Genomic DNA, 26,057 nt, shown 5'->3' with positions numbered 1-26,057 from the left:
CGTTACACGTGCAGAGAGCACAGTCAAACAACGAATGTAAACCGGTCGCAGGATGATTAATGGTCCCGTAACATGGCAGAAGGGAAATGGAATCAGCTGCAACTACATTCACGTACGATTCCGATCGCAGATCATAAACAGATGTGTGTTCTCGCGATGTTAATATTAATATGTACACGCTCTGCAGTCGAGCTAGGTATTGTACACACATGACGACGTATAACGCGTACCTACCTAGCTTGTACACACACGGTTTATCATCGGTGCAAATTAATTGTGTATAAGTCGGCACACGTGACCTTATCGGGAAAGAACATAGTCCTGCCTCCCTGCCTGCTACACCCTTTCTGTGTACAGTCCACTCAGTTAATGAACCTGCTAATTACCCGTTGCCATTATTTTTGTTATTATTATCGAGTATTAAGTACACTTTAGCTTGATGGATATTATCTTTCAACCTTTACTACGGTACGGTGGATGTAACACGTGTTATGCATTACTAGGATGCGGCTTGTAATTTAAATTTGCTTGGTATCTTTTCCTTTAATTTTATCATCTTCGTCACATTCGTACAATTTATTTGTTTAAAAACGTTGCGCGATCGAATGTACGTATGGGTAAAATCGTCGTTTCGAAACTATGAAGAATTTGCTCACGCTAAGTTTGCTCGAAACGCTTTGATATTTTTCCGCTTCGCAGGCCTGTTGCGCAATGTATTGTATCGTGCAGTTTCTTTTTCGTTTTTTTTTTCCTGAACTCTCGAATTTTTTTTTTTTATTTTACCCAAGTGCCTCCGGGTGAGTTACAGACGCGTCTCTACGTCGATATTTAAAAGTATGCAACGGTAAATACGCTTAAATGGTTGAAGTCAAGCGTCGACACCTTTTAATTGCTTTTGATCGCACGACGATTGAACGAAGAACATTTCCACGAATAACGCGTCTCGACGAATCGAAATGCGAGAGTTCAGAATCAATTCGAAATTTACGACAGAGATTAGTCTCGAATGAAAATTCATCTCGATCTTTGCGCACGTACGTAGTATAAAAAAATATTCAACAACCTTCGAGAGAAGGTCGCGTACCAAATACCAAATGCACCGACCGCGCAATTTCAAGTAACAAACACACAACTCTGACGAATAACAATATTGATTTTCGTGTATTTTCCGAATTGTACAAAAAAGTAAATATGCTCCTTGACCGTTTCGCCGTGCATGCAAGCTGTATTGAAAACTGACGTATAATGGAATCGTGTGTAAGTTGACTTAGTTTACATCGATGTACGTATCAGCAAATATTCGTCCGAAGACCGGATTATTGATATTATACCGAGACTTTCGTAATCTCGTACAGCCATCTCAAACGGCTATAGGTATGTGAAACTCGAATCGTAATTTATTTCGCAAATGGGGTCATACGCGAAAGATACATTGAAGTCTTATACGTTCACGTTCAAGTGTGTTAAGTTAATATATAAGTTAAGTTTTACGCGGAGCCGATTTATATGCACCTGTACGTATTGCGCGAGTGATATATTTCAGCTCTTTCACCTCGCTAATTTAAATCTTGTTCGGTTATAATCGAACCTTCGCTCGAGTCGAGATGATCGTATCCGTGAGTCGTTGTTTTTTTTTCTCTCTCTCTCTTTTTTCATCTTTTCGCGTCAACGTACCGAAAACTTACCAATATACGCGTATCTCATACGTACACGTTGTACGTGTATAAATTTAGAAGTGAGTCATATATTATATTAAGTATTGCGCACTTTCACAGCTCTATACTCCTGCCTACATCACTTTGGATCGTTACTGGGTGATTTTTTTTTTTTTTTTTTGTTTTTTTTTCTCTTTCTCAAAGAGGCTGAGAACCGCCAAACTGCTTCATGCTTACGTATCCACAGACACGTTACGTACGCTTATGTACGGTGTAAGATCCTCGAATTGAATTCAATCGTCGCGCCAAAAGAAGATTGAACGCTCGATGAAATCAATTGATTCGCATCTCGTCGTAATATCGTTTGACGACAAACGTGTTGCGGCGAAGAAACCCGTCAACGATTTTTTATAAATCAATTTTCAATCGAAAAGTTACGGTTGTTCAGTTTACTCAGATTCCGTACATGAAATTGTCGAAAGTTATCTTCCCTACTTCGAAAAATCGATGCACTGGTTGTATTGCTCCAAATTTCAGTTACACGTATCGGAATCGATAAGGTTCATCAAACGTACACATCCGGCGGTGCTTTTTTTGGTTCCGCATTTTCGTTATTGGTATCGTCGTTTTCACGGTTGATGAAAAGGGACGTGTATATACATGCAAACTACGCGCGGAATGGTAACGCAGACACAAAATCGGACACTCGGGCCTTGGGAATCAGAGTTTATACATATACGGACATGGGCTGGACCACGTGACGTCATACCTACCAGTCGGCATCTACCTTGAGTCGTTCAAGCCGGATGATTCTATAATAACTAATGCACTCAAATGTATGGCAATGAGACGCAATCTCGGCACTGTCTTCGTTACCTGTTCCTAAATATCTGTGACAATTACGTGATGTTTCTCTTGAACCATTAACCACGAAATTACCCATAACGACGAGCACGTTATGTAGGTAGATACATACGTACATACACATAGGCTAATTAGGGTATGCGGAGGCGTCCTACATTCCTTTAATCGACGCTGCAGTAGGTAGTCACGACTTATCGCGGTTAACAGATTAAGTTTATCTATGACGCGTCTCTCACATCCGACGCTCTGATGATCGCCGTATTTGTTATTTCCGTCTGGCATCTTACCGCGATATTCCCGCTTAGAGACTATTATTTATTTATTTTTTTTCTTGTTCGTGCCTCGTAATTTCCAAATGCCTCGATCGATAAAAAGGACTGATTTGTCTCTAGTGCATTTTTCGATGCTCGTTGCTTCGATTCCACGTTGAGAAATTTCCTTTCGACCACTTTTTCAATTGTGATGTAGAAATTCTTTAAGCAGAGATTCGGATTCAGCGTTAGAGGTTTAAACCATCGCAACGAGGCTTCAGACGTGAATCTTGCGTGCAGGAACGATAAAACCCAGTATCCTTTTTTGTCGAGGATATATATCTAAAGCGTTGACAAGCCAAAATTGACTCGCTGCCGATGTTTATTGCAAATATTCTGCAGACGTGATTCTCCGCAATTGGAAGAATACTCGTTTTGCAGGTTTTTGTTTCCTTGGAATTAAATGAAAGACATTTTTCTCTTTCGTACACATGGAATCTTGTCGAAAAACCAGTCGCGACGGAGAGAATTCTAGCAAAAGAATTTTACTCGTGATCGAAAAACCTGTGCGAAATCGTTGATCCGGTTTGCGGATCTCGAAGAACAATTGATTGTTTTTTTTTTCTTCGATCACCGCAGCGGGATGATCACATACCGTACTCCGGATTTGAGAACACCGCGGGCTATGCATTATATGTATATACATACGTATATTCGGTATTGACCGTTAAATTTTCCACTTGTCTTAAAAAAGTTCTCAAATGATTTATCTGCATGTCTGTAGACTCTCGGTATTAAGTCACGTTTTAAAATACATCTCCATATTCTGTCATTGACCAGAATAGGCAATGACCTAACTCGAAACGGTGATAAGACGTTTAATTATTTTCTTTATAACCGACTACGCCGTCACGTTTGTAGGTATATATGTTATAGACGGCGAAAAACGAATGGAAATCGAATAATATGCTTATATATCTCAGCGGATAATGGTCTGCGTGATTTCACCTTTGTCCTAGGCGAGACTCAAAATGGCCCTGTATATAATACGGCGATATGTTCATGTGTCAGACACCGTGGTGAACGTAGGATGATATTTATACATAATGCCGCATTATCATTATCCGATCATCGTCAAATGATACACGAATTCACAAATATTTTCAACTCACAAGATGTAACTGTAATTATTGTCGATTCGAATACTACGCGAAACTTGGCAGCTCGAACGAAACGTGTATAATTGTACAAGCGACGTGCTTTTTCGTTATCGTTACGCGAATTACGTATCGTTATTATCGTTTTTACCTGGCATTCTGACAAAAGCGAACAATCTTCCGTCGACATTTGTTTACGGTAGTAGAGAGAAATCTCTTCGTCACCGGGCGTAGGTAGAATTTTCTCAAGATCCGCAAACAGAAGTATCTTACTAATCGCGTGACTCCGTTTTTATTCGCGAATATGCCTAATCTGCGGAATGACTCATCGTCAGGAAATCACACAAAACCGTAGGTGTAAGACGAACAGCGTCTATCACGTTAAACTTGAATTAGCAATCTCGTCTTGACCTCTTGTACAAAGGGCATGCAATATATCACGCCTGATCTAGCGTGCCGGATCGTTATGTAACGGTCGGTAAAAAATCTTGACGCAAAATTAACGCCCATCATTCATGGGGTTCGGATGAACGTTGACGGAGTAATTGTATACAACAACTTGTAAGTACACAAGACGTACGTCAAAGTCTCTTGTAATCCTCGGGTAACAAAATACCGCGGTAAAATGTTTTACAGGATAAACAAGAGTGTGAAAAATCTTTTGGCAATTCTCAGAGAATCTCGAGAAAGGAGTTTCAGAAAGTTTTTTTTATAAATCACTGATTCCGCTGAACTCGTTTGTCTTTTTGGCTTCTGTAAACTTCTATATATATTCTGTCATTTAAATTAAAAAATTCAAACTTTCGCACGCGATGCTACCGCAGAATTACTCGAAACTCTATATACCGGAATCATCTGAAACTCAACGACAAATGGAATTTCGAAGGTGAAAAATGACTTGCTCGATTAGAAAGCACTGACAAATGGTTCTATATGGACTGCGCAAACTGATCGCTATTAGGTCTTGCATCGCGTGCTACTTGTTCGGAAGAAGGTTAAAGTCGATCCAATGTCGATATAGGGAACTAGTTGGATCGGTTGAGAGATTGAAAGAGGCCACCGATCAACTTGGAGTATAATCGTGAAAGATTGTTGCTATGGTATCACGGTTGTAATGATTTCATAGTAGACATATAGGGCAACTACGCGTTACCCTCGAACTGCATATTTGTATCCAGTCATTTCTGCACGTCGTAATTGATACATTTATTCACGATGTTTTCCTACAAAGTGGGAAGTTGAACCTTGCGACAGCAAAAAGCTCGTATATCTATCAATCGATAAATGAAAGGAACGCTAATACGCCAAAAGGGTTTCTTGACTTATTGCTATTATAAATTTTCCCACTATGAAACTATTTCCGAACAAAAAGCATCTTATTCCGAACCGGTATAAAATAATATTGGAGATTCGGCAGCGGTGGAATTGGTGGAGTAAAGCAACAGATGTAACCGCAGATTTATCATCAATATCTCTAGAAAAAACATTACGTCGGTACCGCACGTATCTGTATAATCTTGACATAATGTTACACCAATATTGGCATATCGACGTACGTGAGGCAAAGAATCGCCCACCATCCAATACTCACAATCTGCATTATGTACGTATACATATGTAGTGACGTATTTATTACAATTAGCATAACCTGTTAATGGGTCGCATCCCACGCTTGAACGCAGGCAAATATGGCAATATCTTTGGTCAAAGTTTATTTCTTTTCATTTTTCCATTTATGCTTCCCTCTTCTTCTTTTTTTCCCATTTAATTACCTTGCGGAGATAAAGTAAGATTGTTATTTAAACAGGCGTTACACTTCAATTAATAATACATTCGTCGTCTGGTAACGACTATAATTACAACAGCGGACGATTGTGTTTTAATATTCTACTCGTAAGTATAAATATGACGAATGGTTTTTTCGTTCTTAATGTGTATTTACGATAACTTTTCCCCATCCCGCTCTATTCTTTCTCTCTTTCTCAATTTGTTCACTCGTAATGATCCGTTTTCTCGACTTATTTGTCGCAGAATCATGAATTAATGAGAAAGCTTTATATACGTGTTACACATCCGGGCGGATCATTCTCCTTACGGCTATATACTTTTATCTCGTCGTAATACTTTCTTTGCGCTTCTTCTGTGCGACGTATGTTTGAAAAATAAATAAGTCATCGGTTAAAGATTGAATAAAAATTGGGTCGATCGTGACAATGATTGATATACGATCGAACTTGTTTTATGAATGATTGACGCAACGTTCGATTTAATTAATGTTATTCGGTCACGAGCTAGCGCGTCTGAAACGATGTTAAATGGATTAATGACATCGCTCTCTACAGCAGCGGTGCGTGATCTACATGACAATGATCAACCTGCTCTCTCAATAAGCTGCGGCGGTGCGATTAACAAGATGCAATTAATTGTCACTTCGGCTGCGTGGAAATCACCTTCTACGGATATAATCGCGCGATAGTATGACTAAAAGATGAATCTGACGGTTTTTCATCGATTGAGTTCAGCTAAAGTCGATTCGCGAATGGACTAAGAATAGCAAATATCAGGTATCATACGTCACTGATTGGATTGCCTGAAACTCGAGAGCGAGAAAGTTCGTGGGTTGGGAATAATTCGAGATTGATAGAACCGGTTTTATTTCTGGTCAATTAATCGCGGGCCAATTTACTTCAAAACGAGTAATTCTGACCGTCGAGTACAAGGTTCACGTCATACGTCCAATTAACGAAGATCAAAATTAACTTCGTTACACAACGAGTCTGAACAATTTTTATACCAATACTGATATTTATATATATATATATATATATATATATATAGTATAGTATACCCTCACTTATACGCCTCTTTCTTTCCGGTCCGCAGATCGTACATAAGGAAGTGCGATAAAAGCTATAAATGGGAATCGCCGATAAAATTTATCGTCCGGAAAAGGGACAGCCGGACATATAATAAAACCGGCTATAAGGCCAATGCAAATAGTCCTCAAACCTCATAATTCGCGAATTGGGTCATTTAACGTTTGGTTTATTTTTTTCCCCTATTTTTCCTCTTTTCTTTTCCACTCTATGCCGCAGTGCGGATCCCTCCACTATCAACGCATCATATTCGTCACTGTGACAAAGATGTATTCGATCCTCGGGACGTGGGTCGTACTTTGTGAATTATGCCTCTCACCATAACATGGCAGTTTTATTTTTGGCGTTTAGTTCTAGCCGTCGTGCTTGGCTCCTCCTGGCACGGCGACCTGCGTTGCCAACCGCAATGCTAGAAACTAATGGAAACTTGTAGATCTTGGTCTATTGGCAGATTATATATATGCGTTCAAAGGTCAATTATCATACCCTTGTATTCTTGCGATACGCTTTAGACACCCACATTAGTAATTTTCGCTTGAGATTAATTTTGGTGAAATTATTACGCTCCGGCAGTTTTCTCTCTTCTTTTTTTTTTTTATTGTTTTTTTTACCGGAAATAACATCTCGTTGCGACAATCTCCGAAAATCAGTGTAGAGTGGGAATAAAATTAACTTGCTTCTAACAGCGTCCATTTTTACTTCGCTTCCAAGTTCGAATTTACCTGACGGATTATATGCTGAAAAGAAACATTGATCGTAATCGAAATTCAAAGGAAGTGAAAAAAATGTTTAGATAATCCTTTATCCATTTGCCACTTACCGATTGTTTCAGGCACTAAGAAGATGGAGTACAAGACCCGGCAGTGGCACGAGAAATGCTTCTGCTGCGTTGTTTGCAAGAACCCGATTGGCACGAAAAGCTTCATCCCTCGCGAGCAAGAAATCTACTGCGCTGGTTGTTACGAGGACAAGTTTGCTACGCGATGCGTCAAGTGCAACAAGGTAAGAATTTCTTGCGAATATTGCGCTGCTCGTTTCCTGTGAGAAATACTCGATCGATGGTTATAATTGATTCAGCATGGTTGGTTAAAAGTCTGGAAAACCAGGAATAGTTGAAGAATTTAATATACAACTATAATATAAATATTGCAATACAGTTGTGAAACGTTTTCAAAGTAGTATCCTTTGTATTTAAATCAGCAGAGAAATAAAGGTGTACCTACTTCGTTATTGAAATGCAAAATGCTATCTTAACGTGTCACGTATCGCAAACCTTTGAGCTTATGGTTTCACTTCGTATTAATGTTGTTACGAATCGTGCAGAATCCACAATTTTTCGATCCGCAAGGCCTGTCCAAGTTTTAGAAAGCATCGGCAACGACAATGAGCGAAGTTCTGACAATATAAATTTGTTAGAGAATTTTCCTTATACAACTTTGGTCACATCGAATTGTACATCTACCAGGTGTTGTGATATTTTTCCATCGTTCACAGATACGAATGTGAAATATTTGAATTTTGATTAGAAACGAAGCTGAAGATGATAACAAATCGAGAATAACCAGCGAGATTTTTATTAATAAACTACAATTTGATCTGCAAATTTGACATCGGGATATGATAAAACTTGGCTTTAACACGAAGCAACTTTTAATGCTCTGCAGATCATCACCAGCGGTGGCGTAACCTACAAGAACGAACCCTGGCACAGGGAGTGCTTCACCTGCAGCAACTGCAGCACGTCATTGGCCGGTCAACGATTCACATCTCGCGATGAAAAACCATACTGCGCCGACTGCTTCGGAGAGATTTTTGCAAAGAGATGCACTGCATGCACCAAACCCATCACTGGTAAAAATCCTCTTACTCAATTTTATACCACGTCGAAAAAGTTTCGTAGAAGGACACTGATAACCATGATAACGAAAATTTTATTCAAATTTCTTTAGAACAGTGTGGCTGTTTTTAGTAACAGTTAAAATTATTTAGTAACAAACGTACACTGTTAAAAAAGATCTTAAATTTACAACAAATTCACAATGCAAAATTATGTGATATTTACTAATTAGGTTTTTGAAACAACCATTCATATAATACCCTTGTTTAGCTAAATTCATACTCGCACATTAATTTTTATATATTGATGCAAGGTTTAATACACACGATAGCGGAAATCAAAACCCGCTGAGAAATTTCCCAATTACGCGTTGTAATGATAGATTTTTTAGTGAAAATTACAATAATTGTATAGTAACCTATTCGTAACTAACAGAGCATTAAAAATATAATGCAGTTTAGAATATTAACCGCCGCTGAATTAAAAATACGATGCATGTAACATGGAATATTACGATACAGGGCATTTAACGTTAAAAACCGAGTTAAAAACTCGTTTAAGAATTGTCCAAACACGTGATGTGATAATATTGATAACCGTACAATATTTGGCTGTGGTAGGAACATGCATCGTTAAGAGTCTTGTAGAAAATGTTGAGCCCTAATAAACTGTTTGTTAAAACTGTTAAAAATCTTTGCAAATTTGCCACATATTCACTCCACAAAAGTCTGACAAAATGAAAACTTGTTGCTTGAAAATGAGTTACTCAGCATTCTCATCAAATTTGCAATCAATTTTCTTAATTTTGCTTCCTGCTTAGAAAAACGAAAAAGCGTATTTTGAATTTATTAAACTGTTTTGGTAAATTTGTTATGTTTGTAAATTTACTATACTTTTACAGTACAGCATTTGGAATTTACCAAACATGTTACTGAAATTACCAGATACATGTACAAAGAAATTCGATTAGAGTCTGTTAAAATTAAAAATACGAGTATATTGTCGCAAAAGGAATCAATGTACATCTCTATTAATTTTGCTCTGCAATTTCAAATATCCCGTAACTAGGTTCAAATATCACTCATGTGTATTATAAATTTCGTCGTACAGTATTTTAAAAGTATCCTAACAGTTTTTGGAAATTACGGAATTTTCTTCTGAATCTACTCAACTTGTTCAGGTATAAATATTATACGAAATCCCTAACAGTATCAGATTTAAGCAATGCCCAAAAAATTACCATGTAAATTTCGGAATTGGTAATCAGATTTTAAATTTGTGACTATTACACCGTTAATTTACTGAAACGTTCTGAAAATTGACAGAATTTGGCTAGTAACTGGGTTCGTAAATTCATTCAAAATTGCATTGTGAATAGGAATTTGAAAAATATCTTATTATATACATATTCTATACTATAGTTAAACATTTTTAGTAAATGTAAAACTGAAATTTTCAATTGTGAAGAAGAATCCGTGGAAGAATTAAAGACACAAATATCACAAAAGTGTCACGCGGTATATCAATTGTATGGTATAGTCTCCGACAATAACAAGACAAATTGATGTTAAGTTTCATAACTTTTCATTGAAATCAATTCGGCGGTGAAGTCAGTTTAATATAAAACCCTAACTTCATATTCACAATTTGTTTTCATTTTGCTATACTTTCAGCTTGAAATTCCTTTAGATACATGCGATTGACAAAGTACACTGGCATAATAATATTACTACACGGTGAATTTATTATTAAAACACACTCTTTCAATTGTCAATATCGTGTTTGAATTTTCATGGACTGTATCTGCGAAAATGCTTCTAACAAATGTGTATTAAATTTCAAACAGGTTTTGTTAACAATTTAGTCTTACGTTATTATTAAATGACGTTGTGGATACTTAGGAACTCATCTCAGTCATCTCTGTTCAGTGTACTATGAGAACTCGACGTACTTAAATTTCTTTCCGTGATGACACTGAGTAAGGCCAGAGTTCAGGTTCGATGAATTTTGAATTTATTAACGTTCGTTGAAATTTGTTAACAGGAATTGGTGGCACGCGTTTCATCTCGTTCGAAGATCGGCACTGGCATAACGACTGTTTCATTTGTGCCGGATGCAAGACGTCTCTGGTCGGTCGTGGATTCATCACTGACGCCGATGATATTATCTGTCCGGAGTGCGCCAAGCAGAAGTTGATGTAAATTTGACGTTCTGAAGAGGAAGAAAAACAAAGAAAAAACGTCCACGATGTCATATCTCTTCACAAGCCATACTCTCTCGCTATGATGCAACGCCCGCGTGTCGATTTAAAATATATACGTTGAACTTCTTTCAATTAAACGAAAATTTTTATTAATCGACAAAAAACGGAAAAAAGAATAAATAAATTAAATAACAAACTGCTGTGTCTTATAAATGTATAGCGATATTTGATTGGCATTCGTATATGCTTTTTTTTTTTTTATAAACAATATTTGATTTCGAACGTCGTCATTCTTACCCTCGAAACGAATGATGGGCAGAAACGGCGTTACATCTTAGCGACTAAATATATACTTTACATAATAATGTACTCATACTTCAGCGCGTAAATAGGGAAATTTGTAAGACGGAATGAGAAACGAGATATAAATAAGAGAAACAAAAAATTTAATGAAATAATAACCATGCAGAGTGGTGTTTAGTAAACTGGTCTAATGGGGATTATCTCGCCAACGCCCTCAATCGGCGAAGGTAACTTAAAGGTAATTGTGCTTTACTTAACGGCCGTGTTTTATAGGGCACTGCACTTCCTAGCTTCGTAGTCATAGGGACGGTATAGTCATTACTTTTTTTCAACTCCTTCTTTTAGATTCAACTTCGTACGTACATCGACGATTATTGTGAATTACGATTGATCACAGAGGGGTAAAAATGTTGCCGCTTCCTAGACTTTGAGCGTTTAAAAATTTGTTCAAATTTGTTTGGGCAAATTGTGTAAATGTCATAATTGAAGTAAGAAACCCTATACACATATATTAATAGTGCTAGTATCGACTTTGCAGTAAAAATATTGATAGGAGAAAGAAAACAAGAAAAAATTAAGAAAAAAAAAAGAAAGAAACCTTAATGCCTTTAAAAATCCGAGAATCAAATCGCCTTACTATTAAATTAAATATATATATATATATATATATATATATATATATAATTGTAATTATAAATATTATATATATATATATATATATATACATATAAACAAAAATTAATAATTAAAGGTAAACTACATACAACCACTATATATATTATATTATAATGTTATTAATATTATTTTTGCTTTGTATATGGTAGAAGTTAAAAAAACGGACCCTATAATTGTTATTACCAAGAAATACGCGAAACCTTGTTGTTATAAAACAGAAAACCACACGAAAAAACAAAAAAAATCTATACGTATAATATAGTAATATTATTTTTATTTAACTAACAGTTACTACGAATATTATATAAACAGATATAATAAATTTTGTCATTCACACTGTACAGGGCATACGCAATACTTACACAAAATAACACACACACACAAGTTATACGCGTGTTAACACATACACACATACACATATCACACGCGCACACAAATTTACATGCACACACACACATACACATACACACTCACACTCACACAAACACGTACACTTGCAAACAAAACACGCTGTATCCACACATAACTTGTTAAGATATACGATACGTAATCAGATCTCTTAATCAAGCCTTTCGCACGTCATTTTTCTATTTCAAGCTGTTTTTATGGGAACCTGACGTTCTGCAAGGCTGGTAAGATACCTTTAAAGTGAATATAGTGTGCATGCAGTTAAAGCTGCAGGTTATGCACCAGATGCATAGAAAACTACATACATAATATATTCGGATGCATTCGCAGTTATTAAGAGACACGCGAGCACGCGTATCGGAAATGATAGTGGCCTTATTATTATACACAAGCAGCCAATACACACAAACTAACTTATCGATTTATATAATAATATTAATAATAATACTGATAATATATTACAAACAACAAATATGCATATATATATATATATATATATATATACACACACACATATATATTAATGATATGAATTTATTCTATTTTGAAGAATAAAAAAAAAAAAGGAATAAAAATGGACAGTAAAAGGAAAATACGAACAAATAAATAAACAATTGATCACAGAATATCATGACCAATAAATTACACCAGCTTAATATAAATATATATATATATATTCTTAAAATGCGAATACTCCCATGCTAATATATCTTCTTCATTAATCGCGTACGCATACGACGTGAAACACGATTCTGTATTCAACGTATCATATTTACAGTGTAAAATCGATAAATAAATAAATGTCATTATTTACATCGTTCAGCTTAATTGTATCTCTGAATTTTTATTTTTGTTTGTTTTACTTATCTTCTCATCTTTTACAAATATATCTAGAGAGCTTACTTCTCGCGTGTAGGTCGTTAACTGGGTCTTTCCATTAGTGTGGAGTGACCAAATAATCGTAGCTCTACTGCTATGGTAATGGTAGCTGTGTTTTTTTCACAACAGCTTTATCCTCTTGTTCTGAGCGAGTAAAAACTTACAATAATTTATTTAAGAACATTTATTAAAGAATAGGTAAATTTTTAGAGAGTTCACTTATGAATAACATATCAACTAAGACGCATCCCATCTCCGGACGTTTCCGCTTCTATCGGTTACGTCCTTGGAGTATTTCTGGGCAGTTGTATGCACGTGTGTAACCGATGCAATTGGGTGCAACATTGAAGGGCCTGTTTTATTCAAGGCCAAAATTATCTTGGGTATATAGCAGTATATAGCTAATATACCCTAACTGTGTTGGCAGAATGAGCATCGACGAGTAAAGTAAAGTACTATTCAATACTTAAAGTCGAGATAGACATAAAAATAGCCTTAAATAGAAATAATTAGGGGGAGCGTTTTTTTTTTTTTTGTTAAACTTTAGGGGGGCGGTAGTTGGAAGTCTAAATCTCGATTTTCGGGAAAATCCCGCCATTGCGTTCGCCGCCATCTTAATTTACAGTTCAATTTTTTCGTTTCTATGAAATAACTCGTTAATTTACAACTTTAGAGAAAAAATGGTAGAATCCAAAGTTGTCGGAAATTTAATTTCCCACAAGTTTGGTCATTATCATTTTTACGCTAGGATCAATATTTGCAGTTATACTATCAAGTTTATCAAAAAAATCGCAATGGGTGGAATTTTATTTCCTTCAACTATAGTTCTCACACTTTTTTTACTCCACGATCAATATTTTTGGATTTATATACAATATATGTATATATATTGTAACGTATATTGGAAAACCCCTGAACTGAGTATACATCCGAAAATATATATATATTTGTATATATATAAAGTTGTAAATTAACGAGTTATTTCAGAAAAATGAAAAAATTGAACTTTAAATCAAGATGGCGGCGAACGCAGTGGCGGGATTTTCCCGAAAATCGAGATTTAGACTTCCAACCTCCCCCCCCCCCCCCACCGAAGTTTAAAAAAAAAAATCGTTCCCTCTAATTATGTATTTCCATTTGAATGTCTATCTCGACTGGACTAACTGGCTACTTTCAAACAGATATGATACAAAAAATGACCTATGTGATACGGTTAGAGCATGTATACAATACACTTCTCGAAGACTGTGAAGCCTGTGAAGTGCCGTACCAATCGAAAATTCTCACAGGGCTTGTAATTGGATGCAATAATCCTACCGTTCTTCTAGGCAACTCCATACTATTTTGTAGTAGGCATCTACGGTCAGCCCAGCAGGTGGCACTGAGCGTGAAATGTTAAGATTACCAGAGATGACACTTCGTAAATTGTATTAGCGTATGCGTAATTTGCCGTACACACAGCGATAGTGGAATGTTGCTGTGCATGCATGTGTGTGAGTATCTTAGCATCGTCCGGCTAGGCGCATGCGTATTTACGGTCTTACAGAATTCAGTTAAGGTTCAGAGATTGCGGATGGTGGCGTGAAAAGCAGTCTGCTGTAAATATTGAGTTTTCGCGTTAGAAGCGGTGTGGCCGGTGTGGCTGGTAGGAATAATCTAGTACTACATCTAAGACTCTAGTCTAGTCCACGGGAAAAAACTTCGTGTGCCATATTAAATTTAAAGGGCACGTGAATAGTTGTTAGAGAAAATCAGCGCCGATAGCAGATATTCTCTCACTTGTTCGCGCTGTGTGTCAATTGTTAATCAAGGAATATTTACTTACCGTCAGATTTTGTGGTGAGTACCATTTATTTTTTTATCGTTTTTATTCTCGAACTAAAACCGTGGATACTTGTCAACCCAAGACATTCACGTGTAGGCGTAATAAAACAAATTTTGTTAGTACACGATTTTCGTATTATGTCCTAGTACATTGATAAGGGTTTTCCAAAATTTCACCTGAATATAATTATTCGCATGCCCTGCGAGGTCGATCTTATTAAAATCGTGAAATACGTATATCATTTTCAGCGAAAAAAAGAATTTAATAACTCACAGGGAAGTTTCGTGGGAAATGGTTATTTAGTTAAAAATTGAACTCCGTATAATAATTACTTGAAAAGCTTACACAGCCTCTCCTATCCATTAACCTTAAACCACATTTACGGGGTCGTAAACAACCCCAGTCGACTTTCAAACTGCGCTCCTAAGCTAGAAATTGACATTATCGCGTTAATACTTACGATAATACTACAATTACACTTCAATGAAGTTGAATTTGCTCTTCACCATTCATTTTCATATTTAAAACCGGACAGATTTATGTGCGTACGAATTCCATTATTACTTTTAGAACTATTTTACAAACAAGAAATGCGTGGGGTCGTTATCGACCCCACTAATAAGTTCGAAGGTAGAGAAAACTATACAGGTGTTTTAGGGTTACTTATTTCTTAACCTATGCATACTCCAAAGTTACTGCTTCAATGATGTTAAAGAATGATGACAATCTCACAAATATACGAGGTTGACATTAGTAATGTTATCGTAACGAAACATTGGGGAAAGAATCACTATTTTCTTAATTTTATATTTGATTTATAAGGAAATAAGATTTCGAAATGTGAGTGTGTTTCGTTTTATTATGGTTTACTGAATTTCAGACAACTCGAAAATCGCCAAATAATGGTTTTTCTGCAGTATGAATCGTTACGATAACGTTACTAACTTCAATATGTTACACATATATAAAATAACAATTTAATTAGCTACCATATCATCTAGTTTTTATGGAATATCGAAAAAGAAGCATAGAATTTGTTACACGTGTAGTAATTTAATTTTTTTGCCACCCACGTTCATGTTGATTTGCACTAACATTTCCTTATTTGCCATTCCACAAAAATGTCATAGTATAGTGGCTAAATTGTTTTCACTAAATCAATCTCACCTCATAACTATTTTGAAACTTGGTTATTTAAGTTCATTATTGCGGTCTGTTCGCCGAACAGGTGAATTGCTTTTATTCTCCTAAATCATGTATGTTGTATGTTGATTTTTTAGTCAAAAAAGATGGTGGTACATACAGTGTTGCTGGATTTCACCGTATCAAGTAACGTGATCAGTGATGTGGAGAAACGATCAAACTTGAAAACTACAATTTCTAATGTCCTGGGGGAGCATATAGGCAGTTTAAAGCCACTGACTGAAATGAATATAGATGAAAGTCTTCTTTTGTTATACACTGGTGTAAGAGGAACTCTTATTACTGTACGAGCTTACCCTAAAGGCCTAGTAACAGTAAACATTGAGTATTATAAAGGGGACAACGAAGAGAGTCTACTTAATTTTGAGGTAAGCTGAAAATGATTTAAAATGATTTAAAATTTGAACCACTCTTAGAATCAGCAAAATTATTCACTTATTTATGATAAGTACCCGTTTCGAATCTATGACAGGGAATAAATAATTGAAAACATTTGTGACATTTGGGAGGTCATTTCATATCAATTTTTATTGCCACCTTAATGCTCCGTTTTTATTTTCTGGCATTTAACATTCAACCACGCATTTCTCAGGTATTATTTTTCAATAAACTACTACTAAAGCGATTACAATGTTACAACTGTTCAGATGATTACATCACTTGTCCTTGGACTTAAATTATATTCCCTAGTTGTATAATATGTTTATTTTCCGTTCGCGAAGCAATCTTATATCGTTTACACAGTGTCTTTTTAAACTGCACCAGTTGGTGTCTTCTACAAAATCTATTGAAATAGATTTGGTGGAATTTGCATGCACCAAAAATTATGATCATATTTCTGTGATATTCTGTTTTTTGGCCATCTGTCTTACCCATTGTAATATAGTGTTTTCATCACTTATACACGCATAGATTGTACACTTGATCAACTCTAAATATAAAAATAATTTTCTGTATTATTCTTACTCTGTTACATTCTAACTGCGTAGCATTACGAATTCTGTTATAAGTATGTATTGTAATTGTAAATTCGAACTACCTACTATCGGTCACAATTTCATTTCACAACTTTCAATTAGAGCTTCACACATAATGTTAACATCGTAATCTCATCATAGTCATACTTATTTGTTATGTACGTGGCAATGTTGTTCATCATTAATTTTTAGATATCTTGTTGAAAATATGATATTTCATCCCGAAGAGATTAATTCTGGTCAAAGTAAACAACTAAGCGATATTGTCAAAATGTTCCTTGTTTCAAAATTATTGATAAATTATAGTAATTCTTTCAATGATGAGTTTGCAATTGTTTATGATCTTCCTGTGAAAATAAGTAGTTTAATAATGACAAGTTGGATTATTGTCTATGTTGTTGAATTTAATGTTGGTAATAATTAAGGTAAAATGGATGAGTCGTAAAAAATTGAAGATCTTTGCTTTTATTGTTGTGTCACCCACATAGGTAAAAACACCTTTGGTGTGAACTAAGAATTTATTTTATAATGCCTCGTAATTGCAGCGACAGAGAACAATATCAGTCATCATATAGACATGTCGTAACAGCTTAAGCATAATATAATAGAGAGAACGTTGTAGCAGTGGCGATACTTGGAAGCAGACGTTGCTTTGGCTCTGAACAGCCAGCGCAGCAAACGCCTGCCACCCGTAAGACGTGGAACCATATATGATCTCTACCTGACACTATCAGGTAGAAACCGTATTCCCACAATCAATTTTCATCTTGTCACACGTCTGAATAGCCCTTCCAATTTTATAATGCGTTATGGAATAGATTTTACTCATTCTCACATCGTCTTAAAATTGATTCGTAGACACATTTATCTTTTAGGGGCTTGTCAGGAATGTTCTTATTAGACTTTTAGCACTTTATATATATATATCTGGTTTTATTAATATATTATTATTAATATATATCTGGTTTATAGCCGCTGTTATGCAATTTTTCGATCCAAGGAAATTAATTTTTTTCACTCCCATGAGATGATGAGTTTCAAAAGCACTTCTTCGCTCCTTCTTACAATGTGTTCAGATTTTCCCGTATGGCAATGTATATTTACTAATTTTTTATCATTTTTACAGATTACACAAGGTGTCCAGTTATATCTCAACAAGGGATTCTATGATAATTTCGGGTTCTTTAAAAAATAATAATGCTTTCGTCAGATCGATTGCTTTTAATTGTATGGGAATCGAAAATTTAATAGAACTGCCCATTGAAAAATATTACTCCAATTATGATATTCTGTGAGACAAATTTTATCACAATTTAAATGAATTTCTAAATAAATACATCGCAGTTTGCATTTGAATGACTCTCTCCGAGATGAAGAATTGATAACGGCTGTTGAAATTAACCACATTTATAAATTGAGATTTATAGTCCAAGAAATTTTGGATTTGATTTACTGTTAAATTTCATGATTCTAGAATTTTCAGTGGCTGGACACCCTGTTGACCTTGTACTATCGTACTAAGCACAATACTCGACACATTGATGTGCAGGTTAAATAGCAATAAACAACTCATAGATCGGGTCCAAATCTGTCGGGTATCTGAAACTGTAATATGACCACAATGATGTTCTTTGATTAGTATTGAACTTATTCGTGAACAATCTTGTAGTTTGAGATATTACCATGCCATAAAACATTACTGCTCAACTGAGCAATTCTGCGTGTACAATACACAATATATAATGTCACAAAGCCTGAGTATGCCTAATGCCTAATGCCTAGTATCGTATGAAGAATAGATGCAACGTAATTACGTCATGCTAAATACAGATGTTATCTGGTATAGTGCTCTAAGATGAAAAGAAGTGGCTGCGTAAAGGTGATTCAACACTTAAATATTGCATTTATTTTACTTCAGTCGAATTATTAACTAAGAACAGCTCATCTTGTTTCTGAAACTGCACGTAACTATAGCACATCGCATATGATTGGCCGCAGTTAGAATAGTATTATCAGCAACTCCAGTATCGATTAAAGAAGCAGCAACAGTTTTTTCTTTCCCATTTGCAGACGATATAGAAACTTTCGAATGAATACTTTTTCATTGTCATAGTGACAAATAAATAATGCTATTCTGTAAGTATCATCTTCCTGTTTCTGGTATAAATAATAAATTATTGTCAAGAAGCCCCTAGAATAGGCTCTCTATACTCTATAGCAAGTAGAGATTTGGTTAATTAGTTAGTACGTTTGTTCTGTTTGTTCGTTGGTTTGTTTGATGGCTATGGTAGACAGCGAGAGACCTGGAGACAGCATTGCTGGCGGCGGCTGCTGCCACCCGGTCCCACACGCTTGCCCCCATTAAACGTGGTGGCCATTATGAGCGATTCTATCCAACTGCCGGTGAGTTTTATTTATTATTATTTTTACGGTGCTTTTCACTGTTTCCAAAAGCAGTAGCCTAATTATTATTCATTAAAAATGATCAATTTCATATAATTTATTCGTATGCGAGTAAGAAGACTCTTCTTAACGAGTAATTGGTATGAACTATTTTGAAATTTTTACGAATTTGTAGGAATAAAAGTAGATTAAAATTTTCAGAGATTCGCGGGATTAATTTGCAGAATTTCCCTGTATAATTACATTTTGAATTCAATGCAAGCTTTAAGTTCCTATTGAATATTCACAGGTGGTGTTATAAATTGTGTCGTCATTTAGCCACCATGCATGCATTGAGAAACTTTGGAGTTTCTCTGTTGTACATACAATTACTTTGAACCTGCATACCTTCTTGTAATGTCTAATTTCGAAAAAAAGCACCAAAGTACTAATTTTTTCAAATTTCTTATTGTCATGACAGAAAATGACAACGTGTTGTTCTCAAAAAAATGTTTTCACACAATACTCAGAATGATTTGATACAAAGTAGATTAAATTGCATTAATTGTATATATTATAAATACACAGATAATAGTAAATGTGGTCTCTATGTGACTATCTATGCAACCATGCTATCATATGTCTGGTTCAATTTTAATTCTCTTTTCAACTCCAATCAACAGTTTTATTATAATAATGAAAAAGTTTTTTTATCACCTGCACCATTGAATTGTAGATATTTATTTCTTTCTTCACTTCTACTTTTAAAGAAAATCTAGAAATTAATAATGTTTATTAATTTATCTTGTTTCAACTTTTTGAAGATGAAAGACTGCTTGAATATGACATTGACAAACTGGTCTTTGAAGCACGGTCACCGTATCAGAAAGTACAGATTGTTCACTCCAAGTCACTTGGAAACATGCTGGTTCTAGACGAATTGCAAAGTGAGTAATTGTCGTTTAAAACACATGCTTTTGTTTGGAATTCCATGCATAATAATCAGGGTAGATTTATGTGATTCCAATTCTAATTGTACTGTATTTTTTCAGATATGTCAGAAGCAGACATGATTTACACAGACACGTTGATGCAGCGCGACAAAGAAAACTACACAGGGAAAGAAATTGTTATTCTTGGAGGGGGTGATGGGGGATTACTTTGGGAACTATTGAAACAAAAACCACAATTTGTAACAATGCTCGAGGTACGGTTGTACACTTTGCTTTCAAATATTCGAATTGATCTTAAACTCTTACAATAATTATAATGGTAGTAGAAGAAATTAGTTCTACGCAGTTTCCAGGTCTTTCCTGTTTTTTATGTTACATACATAAATATGAGTTCATATTCTAGTGACCAATTTTACAAATTATTTTCAGCTTGATGAAGTTGTCATCAAAGCATGTAGCCAGCACATGAGAAGTATATGTGGTGACTGTCTGGACAAAATGAAAGGTGACAACTATGAGGTGAAACTGAGATCTGATTGAAAACCGACTGCTGAAACGTCAAATTATGCCTAATTTTATTTTTTTGTACTCAATTTTCTCTTACAGATCATAGTAGGTGACTGTGTGAAGACTCTAAAACACATGATCGAAGAAGGACGTCAATTTGATTACGTTTTTGGCGATTTAACCGACATACCTATCAGTCCAACACCTGACGGAGATGCGTGGGACTTTATTAGGTTGATATTAAATTCGTCTTTCAAAGTATTAAAACCGGCGGGAAAATTCATGACTCACGTAAGTGTAATCACCCCCATTCTCTTTTTGGTGAATACTCTAAAATAGCAATAGCAATAGAAATATGGTTCAAAAATTGATGATTTAAGATGATTCAAAACGATGAAGCATTCATCATATTCCTAATTATATCTAATAATTATACTCATGGTAATCTTTTACAGGGAAGCGCAGCGTCGTGCCCAGATTCATTGAAAATGTTTGAAGAAGTTTTATCCGAGTTGCCTGGTCCTGTTACTTTTACAAAGGCTCAAGCCTTCATTCCGTCATTTTACGAAGATTGGGTCTTCTATCAAGTTTCATTGAAATGATGGATCAAACATGGTAGACCCAGCATACTCACAAATCTAAAGAAATTCCCTCACCAACTCATACATTTATGACCCAAATTCAATTTTAGTTTCATGATGGAGTTTAGCAATTCAGTTCCTGTTGAAGCTGCTATACATATATCTTTAGGTATCATGCAATGAGACCAAATTCGAAAATGGTGAAGTAAGATTGAAGGCGTGATCTACGGATAACCTTGAACAATTCGCCGTATGATTTGTAAAGCCTTGGTAAATTTGTGTATAATATTACACAATCCATTGTTCCTACTGTACTTTTAACTTACATCCTTTGAATCTTTATCTCACGTATGTTGAAATTCGCTAAGTACGTGACGCTAATTCGTGAACTTTAAAAATTGGATCAGATAATTTCTGGCCATCGTCATGAAGTTAGAATATAATTTGATGTGAGCTAAATTTAGGTATTTGGTAGTGCAAAATGAAACTGCTATTCCCTGTTGAGACCCTCAATGTTGCACGGAGTTTACACCGAAGTTATCTTATTACTAATAAAATTGAATTACATATATGCAATATAGGTTGCGAAAATATTTTGCATATTCTGATTACTGAGCGTATACGATTCATATGTCAACTATTACCATTAAAACATTTTCTTATTCACTTGCATCTACTTACTTGACGTGTTGCAAGCACGATAAATTTGATATTGATTTAAAATCTATTTCATCATCTTCATAGCTATGCTTCTCTTCAGATTACGCAGATACATGATATATAACATAATTCAATGTGTTGCTGCTTTTATCAGACTTCTCGATTTGAATAAAGTATGCTGTATTGACAACTGTTCCTAGTGTAATATTAAATGCAAGCTTATTTATTTCGGAAATATCAGGAATGAGTAAAGTAGTCATTGTTCATAATCTAAACTTTAGGAACCGCTGTAATATATAGTATAAGTATAATAAAAATTTTTATTTGCGACATGTAGGTGATCATAGTTGTTTTATGGCTAAATACAAAATCTTGTTTCATAATCGAGATTTAATTTTCTCAAAAAATGTTCAATTCTAAGTTAAATTCCCATTTGACATTGTATAGACGGTTATAAAAAATATTTTTCTTTCTGGATCTTTAAAGACTGGTGGTACTATCTCTTTAAATTGTTATTGTTATTTCCTCTTACTCTATTGAAAAGGCAATGTACACACATTAATGAATGTAATGAGAGAAGTTAATTTAATCCATTAAATGAAGAGGCGTTGAATGAAAGCTGAAATTGGATGTTGTATTTTTGTTCGTTTATCTAATTTAAGGTTAATTTTCTTTTAAGATAAACAAATTTCATGGTAAATATTTCAAACCAATGTATATATTCTTCTTATCATAAACTGTGGGAGAAAGTTGGGACTCTTTCACGCAATTACTGTGTTCGACATGCAAATTCACATTTGTAACTGCAACTTTGATTTTTCTTAAATTTGAGTTTAACTAAATACAGACTGCAGCTAAAGCTTGTGAATATAAGAAAGTACTAAACGTCAAGCATTGGCATGAATCGATTTTTCTCCGTAAAATATCTGAGACCTGAAGTTTAACTGATTACAGAGATTCCTTTACTTGATTAGGTTTTTGTAACTGCATTGGCCATGGTACATAAAGTGAGAATGAAGCGTCAGATTAAAGTATACATAATACTATATTTATTAATATAACATTCCGATCATTTTTACAAATTTTTGTTTTCTTATACATGTGGATGTTCGTTCGAAACATAGAAACAAAAGCACAAAATTGAGAAATACATCACAAGGAGATGACAAGGACCTATTATAAATACGGTAAACATAAGTAACGCAAGAAATAAATAAATTACAGTACATCATTTAAGTAGTAGCGATGGAAAATCAGACTTTTGGTTTACTTCCCATACCCGTGGAAACTTTGGCCCCGGTTTATTGGGATTCAAAAAACTTAATTTCTTAGCTATCGTTTGAACGCAAGGGCTAATCTTTAAAAGAGCAGGGTTGAAAGTGGCATCAGTTCCTTTTAAGTCTCTAATGGAAACTGACCAGACAATCTTGCTTTAGAAATTTCAGAAAATTGTTCGATCTCGTGTACCATTGGTTCAGTTTCAGTTTCAACTAAAATTTGTTGTAACCATTGTTGTATTTGCTTCGGATGTTCACCGCTATCTCTTCTAATCTGTCTACTTCTGTCAGGCTCACATGATGATACTGAATGTTTGGATAAGAAACCTTGTCCTTTATTTGCATTAACGTCCTTGTAAAAATTAATATTTGTAACGTTGTCACATGTGATGTTCTTTGAATATAATTCTTTTGAGTCTCCTGAGCTCACTAAATCATTAGGGATATCTATTCTTGAATTTTCATTTGTTAAATCTAACAAGCTATCTGGTTCAGTTGATCCTGCCTCAGGCGAAGATTCGTTGTTTGAGAGAAATAAACGCTTATCAATCACCGTACAATTTGACATAGACAAAGTGCTAAACTCGTCATTAGACTTATTCTCACTTCCCGAGCTTGAATTTAGACTTGAGTTACATGAACAGTTGAGCATGCCATTGTTATAAGTTTGAGTATTTTCATCGCATGCCGAAACATTTGCTTCAAATTCAATCTGTTTTTCAACTACCTCCCTAATATTATCATCAGATTTAATTGATTTGTTAAAACTTTCATGATCCTTGTCTGCATCTTGATATTCCTGGACTTTATAAGGCTCTGTGTCTTTTACAGACATACAATTTTTTCCAAATACTTTTAACTTCCCCAAGTGCAATATCTGCGACTCAATATCATACCTCGAACTTAAATCTATGTTTACTAAAGGTTTACACGATACTAAATCCAGATTCGACTGTATTAAAGAAAGCTGTTGCACATGGACGGCTTCCACCTGACGTAAAAGCTGCTTTTCTCTTGATTTCAACACGCCAATTAGATGCTCGAAACTTGTTTTTATTTCCAGTTGTATCTGAAGAAAAAAAATGAGTGCATTATTTACACATCCATTGTATGGGCTACTTAACATATTCCAATTTTTTCCCTAAGTATGAATCTTACGTTTTGAGGCACCACTGGAAGTATGTATTTACAGGAGGTTTACATGAAACACTTTAAACTGCACTAATCTCAAATATTCTATGGCGATATTGACGATTGCATACGTGACAAGTTAACGAGATGAAAGCTTCTGTCAAATAGCAAAAGTGTATGCACGTAATAATGTAACGTCTAAAAAACAAAATTACTATAGATAAGCCACTTCATTGCCATTACATAGAAACATGCACCTCTGTAGTTAATTTATTGCAAAAATGCAATAAATTAATATTTTCAAGTGACAAAAAAAAGATCTGAACATCGGACGGTAGCACAGGTAAGAATTTTATACTCACGCTGAGTGTGGTTTCATCCAATAATTTTTTGCCTTCTGTAATTAATTTGACGTTTGCCAAATTCATGATACTTTCACTTTTCAGGTCATTATTTTCAACCATGGCTCGAATTTCGGTTTATAATTGACAGATGTGGCAGGTATATTGCATATACACCAAACGTGATACCACGTTATAAACAGCCTACGCGGAATCTAAACACCATATGTAAAGTTTCACATCGTTTCACAACCACTGAGGACGAGTGGGGACCGAACAGAAACGCAGGTAGCTGCCTTGAACTTCTCGTTTTAACGGTATAATTCGTTGAAAATGAACAGCGGAGGAATTGGGGTGACTCGCACAATGAAAAATGCTAATTTCCTGGAAACCTTTGTCACTCGACAGGGTTATACAGTTGTTATGGTTATTGCGAGTCGAGGGTGAAAATATGCTTACAAACTTACTCGAAAGAGGAGCTACAGCTGCCTGTAAGCGATTAGATTATGGCGGCTTCGCGTTTCAAATTTTAATTACGCCCTCGACATCTTTGCGCTGTATTACTGCAACGCTCGAAAATTCTAATTTAAACCCATTTGTGTTTTGATTCATCACTATATGTGTGCTCATATTTCTGTTGTACGTAATATCTAATGCACGAATTTTTCGAATTTTAATATCATATTTCTATTACAAACTGTTGTATTATAAATCTCCAGTCAACGATGGAGTCAACGAGACGAGCAATTACAAAAGTTGGATCTTTATTCGTGCCTCTCATTTTCTCGATTAAATTTACAGTCACTTGTCTTCAATTAACATTACGCGGTAATTAATAATATCTTGAGGAAAAATACAATAGTGTATCAATCATCATAAATCAAATGAAATGCTGTAATCTATATTATCCAGTCAAAATTAACCAATCGGCGGTGGTTTCAAATTGCTAATTATCCGGGATTATTTAGTCTTGGTGGGATTTAAATCGACACCTGATAAGTTGCTTGATCTGTAACAATGCCTGCTGGATGAAATATAAAGAAATTTTTCTGTCACGCTACTCCCATAGGCCGGCTCTCTATAGTGAAACGTTGATTGAAGATTGTCAAAGG

The 26,057-nt window shown here is 35.1% G+C and overlaps 3 protein-coding genes across 18 annotated transcripts in view; 2 read left to right on the top strand and 1 right to left on the bottom strand.

The window, feature by feature from the left end:
- The window catches only part of LOC107223904 (four and a half LIM domains protein 2), a 142,906-nt gene extending 129,855 nt beyond the window's left edge, over positions 1 to 13,051 (top strand). For all 14 annotated transcript variants that reach the window (XM_046743186.1, XM_046743210.1, XM_046743200.1 and 11 more), the window contains 3 exons: positions 7,636 to 7,805; positions 8,468 to 8,654; positions 10,684 to 13,051. In XM_046743186.1, coding sequence (XP_046599142.1) covers positions 7,636 to 7,805; positions 8,468 to 8,654; positions 10,684 to 10,841 — 515 coding nt within the window. In that variant the 3' untranslated portion in view covers positions 10,842 to 13,051. The remainder of the gene's footprint in view (positions 1 to 7,635; positions 7,806 to 8,467; positions 8,655 to 10,683) is intronic.
- A 1,529-nt stretch (positions 13,052 to 14,580) lies between these two features.
- LOC107223906 (spermine synthase) lies at positions 14,581 to 23,500 on the top strand. 3 transcript variants are annotated; one of them, XM_046743270.1, is made up of 8 exons: positions 14,581 to 14,601; positions 16,214 to 16,504; positions 19,405 to 19,516; positions 20,320 to 20,442; positions 20,548 to 20,702; positions 20,878 to 20,967; positions 21,055 to 21,246; positions 21,411 to 23,500. In XM_046743270.1, the coding sequence occupies exons 1-8, from the start codon at positions 14,596 to 14,598 to the stop codon at positions 21,555 to 21,557; spliced, it is 1,116 nt and encodes a 371-aa protein (XP_046599226.1). In that variant the 5' UTR covers positions 14,581 to 14,595; the 3' UTR covers positions 21,558 to 23,500. The 3 variants fall into 3 exon arrangements, with proteins under 3 accessions (XP_046599226.1, XP_046599234.1, XP_015519243.1); XM_046743278.1 differs by lacking the exon at positions 19,405 to 19,516 and adding an exon at positions 17,736 to 17,847; XM_015663757.2 differs by lacking the exon at positions 14,581 to 14,601 and adding an exon at positions 14,673 to 14,947.
- LOC107223903 lies at positions 22,672 to 25,428 on the bottom strand. Its single transcript, XM_015663749.2, has 2 exons — positions 24,967 to 25,428; positions 22,672 to 24,542 (listed from the first exon to the last, which is right to left on the bottom strand). The coding sequence occupies exons 1-2, from the start codon at positions 25,066 to 25,068 to the stop codon at positions 23,592 to 23,594; spliced, it is 1,053 nt and encodes a 350-aa protein (XP_015519235.1). The 5' UTR covers positions 25,069 to 25,428; the 3' UTR covers positions 22,672 to 23,591.
- Between the last annotated feature and the right edge of the window lie 629 nt (positions 25,429 to 26,057).

Source organism: Neodiprion lecontei, chromosome 1 (genome assembly GCF_021901455.1).
Source record: "Neodiprion lecontei isolate iyNeoLeco1 chromosome 1, iyNeoLeco1.1, whole genome shotgun sequence".
In the NCBI taxonomy this organism is placed as follows: domain Eukaryota; kingdom Metazoa; phylum Arthropoda; class Insecta; order Hymenoptera; family Diprionidae; genus Neodiprion; species Neodiprion lecontei.
Note: the sequence above shows the minus strand (reverse complement) of the source record. Positions and strands in the feature narration are given on the sequence as shown.